This window comes from Pollicipes pollicipes, unplaced genomic scaffold (assembly GCF_011947565.3).
Source record: "Pollicipes pollicipes isolate AB1234 unplaced genomic scaffold, Ppol_2.1 Scaffold_4740;HRSCAF=5597_pilon_pilon_pilon, whole genome shotgun sequence".
NCBI lineage: Eukaryota > Metazoa > Arthropoda > Thecostraca > Pollicipedomorpha > Pollicipedidae > Pollicipes > Pollicipes pollicipes.
This window is the reverse complement of record NW_023596545.1, coordinates 544,795-549,384: the sequence shown is the minus strand read 5'-3', so window position 1 is coordinate 549,384 and position 4,590 is coordinate 544,795. Positions and strand designations below refer to the sequence as shown.

At 62.3% G+C, this 4,590-nt stretch overlaps 1 protein-coding gene across 1 annotated transcript; it reads left to right on the top strand.

Annotated features, from left to right (window-relative positions):
• Window positions 1-48: 48 nt before the first annotated feature.
• On the top strand, window positions 49-3,784 carry LOC119098829 (uncharacterized). Its single transcript, XM_037221878.1, has 6 exons — window positions 49-190; window positions 750-864; window positions 1,555-1,827; window positions 2,400-2,456; window positions 3,179-3,454; window positions 3,620-3,784. The coding sequence occupies exons 3-6, from the start codon at window positions 1,603-1,605 to the stop codon at window positions 3,782-3,784; spliced, it is 723 nt and encodes a 240-aa protein (XP_037077773.1). The 5' UTR covers window positions 49-190; window positions 750-864; window positions 1,555-1,602.
• The last annotated feature ends 806 nt before the right edge of the window (window positions 3,785-4,590 follow it).

The following is a 4,590-nucleotide window of genomic DNA, read 5'->3' as shown; positions in this document are numbered from 1 at the left end:
GCGACGCCCGCCGGCCGTCGCTGCTGCCGCACGACGGGCGCCGCTCCTCGACGCTGCCCTCCGACGGCAGGCTGGGCGCGCTGGCGCCGCCGGCCGCGCACACCGGCCGGCGCACCTCTATCGTCGACGGGCTCAAGACCAGCCTGGCGCGACGGCTCTCCGTGTTCGGCGCCACCGTGCAAGACCAGAAGTACGGGGGCTTGGTGGCGGACGGACGGGACGGGGTGGGGTGGCGCGCCGTGTTTTGTGTGGGTGGTTTGTGCGTGTGTTGATGTTACGTCCGTCTGCAGTTATGCCTGTCGACGAAGTCTGAACTCAAGGTATGACCGTCCTAGTGAGAACGATGCACAGAGTGGTGGTAATCTGAACTAAATGTATAACTGTTCTAATGAGAACGATGCACAGAGTGGTGGTAATCTGAACTCAAGGTATGACCGTCCTAGTGAGAACGATGCACAGAGTGGTGGTAATCTGAACTAAATGTATAACTGTTCTAATGAGAACGATGCACAGAGCGGCGGTAATCACTCGTCAACATTCCCGTATCCATCTTTTGCTCCCAATGCTTGAATAATGGACCATGCACAGCCTATATTTTAACCGTAGCCACTCGCCAATCGGCATGGCTCCACCTTTGCGCTAGAAGTGGAGCCTCCTGCTCGTGACCACCCCTGAGAGGCTCAGGGCACGCCTTCTGGAGGCCGTCAGGCTGCCCACCACTGACCGCCGCACCCTCGCCACCCACACAGAGATCATGATGAGGAGGTGGGCGGGCGGCGCGACTCTGTCTTCCTGCGGCCGACATCACCGCAGAGCGACGCCCAGCTGTTGCGACACGCCATTCGAGACAACCCCTTCAACAAGGTGAGGACGGCTGGCACGTGCCGGAAACGCCACCCACCACCGGAAACATCGGGCTCGCCAATACCCGAGTGGCTGCGGCGGATGTTAGAGGAGCTGACAGGTCGAGTGCATGAGCCTGACGCGCTACCGCTGCTCTAGGAAAAGTGCCCTTTGCCTTGACATTACCGTTATGCAAAAGCTCGGTAGACTTTAAAACGGTCTCAGCAAGCTGCATGAGCCCACTTTCCGTGATGAGCGTGAATATTACGACATTGTCGCCGTGGCGACGGTAGACACCACAGACTACACCAGTGGGACGAAATCTAACCAGTCGTGAGAAGATCCGCCTGGAACTACAAAGCTAATTACGTGGCAGCTTGTCAGCTGGGCTGTCGCGGCGTGTCTAGCGGCGTGTGAGGCGCACGGGGACTCACCGAACGACCGACAGGCGCGCGCCAGACGGCTCCCTCACCTTCTGCTGTCTCTGTGGAGACCAAACAATCATTAGCTTATCTCCGAGGTGCTCCACGCTGCAGCTCAGCCCACGCCATGGGCACGGCGGTGTCTCGCACTGACTGACCGCTGGCGCCGCGTGCTGTCATTAACGTCGCAGTGTCATTGGCAACGGCGTAGTGTCACTGCTGGATGTCGTTGCCGTGCCGGGCTGCGCTGACCCCGCCCCCCCCCCCCCTCCCCTTGCCCCGCCCGCAGCTACACTTCCGCTACAACCCGAACCTGATCGACGAGGAGGACCAAGAGATGGAGTCGCACCTGCGGCGGCGGCGCATGAACGCGCGCCGCATGTCCCAGATGGTGATGCTGCCGCCGACGGCGCAGACCATGCTGGCCGGGCTGGCCGAGCAGGGCGAGAGCTCCGCGCAGGATTCGCCGCTCTCGCGGGCGAGCACGCGCCGTCAGTCGCACCGCATCCGCCGCTCGCTGAAGGAGACGCCGCCGGCGCGCAGCCGCAGCAACTCACTCCAGGTGAACGGTGGCGGAGGGTGGGGTGGGTCATGGGACATGGCGCAGCGGGGGCCGTGCACCTTGACGGTCATGTGCGCGGGAGTGTCGTCTGCGCGTGTCTCTTAGTGATTCAGTATCATCGCATGAAGGCTTGTAACGCGGCATTGTGCTCAACACAAAGCGTTAAGTGTTGTTACATGGAGGGGAGTGAAAGGCGCTTCATTCTCTGGCTGAATGAAGATCGTTGAGGAAACTTGTGGCCATCTGGGCTGGGTGCACCACTCCGTGGTGGCCACTGGCACCTGGTGAGGGAGGAGGACTCATCCTGACACGGGATACCATGCCGTTTCATGATAAGACACGTCACACATCCACGATTACATAATGCAGATGAGAATGACCGTGACTCGTGGTACTGAAATATCTTGCAGTTGGGTTCATACTGTGAGGGACAAACATTACATGCAACGGTAATATTTGTGTTCTCACGAATCCATGACAAGGTTTTTTCCACAAAATTTCTTGTGAAACGCTACGGGGTTGTAGATTTGGGGGCCGGAAATTATGCCAAGTAACCCCACGCCTCTCCGCAGCCCTCGCATCTTCAGAACGGTAACCAGCCGCCAGCCTTCGGAACGACCGCCCACAAGGTGCGCTCCGCCTGCCGTTCAGGCTCGTGACAGGCAGCAGCGCTCACTGCCGCCTTCGGCACGTCGGCTGCCAGTCAGCCGGCTTGCTCTGGTGGCTTACATATGTTAATGGGCCGCTTACGTGTGTGCGCAGCCAGACAAGATAGGCGCCGTCAATGTCCGGTCAGCACCGAGCTAGTCTCTGCATTTTGACGCCGGCGTTGTTACTGTTATCGCAGGATCTCGAGGTCTTTGTGCCTCCGTGTACGTCGGTGCCGTGTTTGACCGTACGCAGAGCTGCATGCATTATAGCCGGCACGAGCGCGGCGTTCAGCTGGCCAAGTCTGAGTGGAGAAACCCATCCTTGTGATGTTAGCAATGGAAATTTACCCGGTGTCGCATGTGTTAATAATACCTGCTTAGTGGCCACGGCGCCACCCGTGCTGGTTCCAAGCAATGAGCAATGTAATTGTTTTCCAAGCAGCGGAGGGGCGAGCATGGCCATTTTCGGTTATTTCTGTCCAGTCAGCGTCTATGAGGCCAACGCTAGATTCTCAGAAAGATAGGAGGGGGGGGGGGGGGGGGCTCAGCCCCTCTGGCCGCTTAGCTCCTGCGCCCCTGTCCCGGGCCGTCTGCGCTGGCCTGTGACCACCTGGGATGACTTTTGACTGCGCCTGCTGAACCCTGACCGCCCGTGCTGACCCCTGACCGCCCGTGCTGAATCCTGTCCGCGGTGCCGGCAGGCCTGGGTGGCCCCGTCGTTTGGCGGCGGCTCCTCATCGGCAGAGCCGGCGCGCGACGCTGAGCGCGGCGGCCACACCAACCCCACATTCGTCATCACCGAGGAGTCGGACTTCGAGTCGGAGACGGCCACGCCGCCGGTCTCGGAGGTGTCGTCGGGCCGGCGGACGGGCGCCTCCAGCCCGCGGCGCTCCTCCGCCGAATCTCGCGGCTCGCCGGCCGCGCACGACCGTCGCCGCGCGCCAGCATCGACGCATATGTCGCCAGCCACGTCACCGGTGGCGCACTACCGGCGCAGGTCCCCGCGCGGGTCGCCCGGGTCGACGAGGGCGTCGCGGGCGCCGCGGGACCGCTCCCGGTCGCCGCAGGGGTCGCAGGGATCGCCGCAGACGCCGCGGACGCCGCAGGAGGAGCGCCAGGCGCCGGGGCTGCGCGGCGCGCAGGGCAGCGGTCGGAGCTCGCCAGATTCGACCGTCTCGGCGCCGCTGCCGCTGCGACCGGTGCCGACCATCTCGGTCACGGCGGACGAAGAGGAGCCGGCGTCGTCGGCCGTGACGGAGGAGAGTCCGCCCGACGACACGCCAGAGGTCTGCGTCAGTAAACTCTGAGGTGGGTCAGACGCGGCAGCCGGCGAACTGTGGCGCGGCGAACAGCCGCGCCAAAACGGCGCCAGATTCGTGACACTCGTGGATGAGTGACGCGGTGGCGTGACGCCCACTTAGGCGCAATAGCCGAGGCGGCGGGGCACCAACACCAACTCCATCGACTCGGCAGTTCCTATGCAGTCTGACGAGCTTGACGGCCACGAAACTAGCGGCGGAGGTAGGAGGTGAGAATGGTACTCACACTCCCTCCACTGCTGAAGCTCAGTGTTGCCCGTCGCAGACCACGAGCTGGAAGTTTTCAAAGGAGAAGACCCGCATCCACTACGGCCTATTGCTCAAGCACATGACACCGGCAAGCTGGAGCCGCGTGCCTGACTGCCACGCCGGCTCCTCCGTGCCGGTGAGGAATGGATACGCTTCGGACTTTCCCGATGACACCGAGGCAAGAGCACTCTCCGCTCTGCAGCGTCACGCAGCCGGGACTGTCGCCTTCCGGGAGACGCCGTTCCCAGGCAGTGGTGGTAGAGCGGCGCCGGCCGCTGGCGCCGGCCTGCGGCGCGGTCCACTGTAGTCGTACACCTCGTGGTCTGGTCCGGTATGGCCTGGTCCGGTATGGCCTGGTCCGGTATGGTCTGGTCCGGTATGGCCTGGTCCGGTATGGCCTGGTCCGGTATGGTCTGGTCCTGTATGACCTGGTCCTGTATGGCCTGGTCCTTTATGGCCTGGTCCGGTATGGCTCGATCTAGTATGGCCTGGTCCGGTATGGAGTGGTTTGGTATGGCTTGGTCCGATATAACCTGGTCCGGTGT

What these genes read in the sequence shown, in the direction of transcription:
- LOC119098829 (XM_037221878.1), top strand. Translation starts at nt 1,603, where the DNA reads ATGGAGTCGCACCTGCGGCGGCGGCGCATGAACGCGCGCCGCATGTCC. An exon ending in GCCGCAGCAACTCACTCCAG is followed by an intron (nt 1,828 to 2,399) that starts GTGAACGGTGGC and finishes GCCTCTCCGCAG; the next exon opens with CCCTCGCATCTTCAGAACGG. An exon ending in TGTCGCCAGCCACGTCACCG is followed by an intron (nt 3,455 to 3,619) that starts GTGGCGCACTAC and finishes CGCGGCGCGCAG; the next exon opens with GGCAGCGGTCGGAGCTCGCC.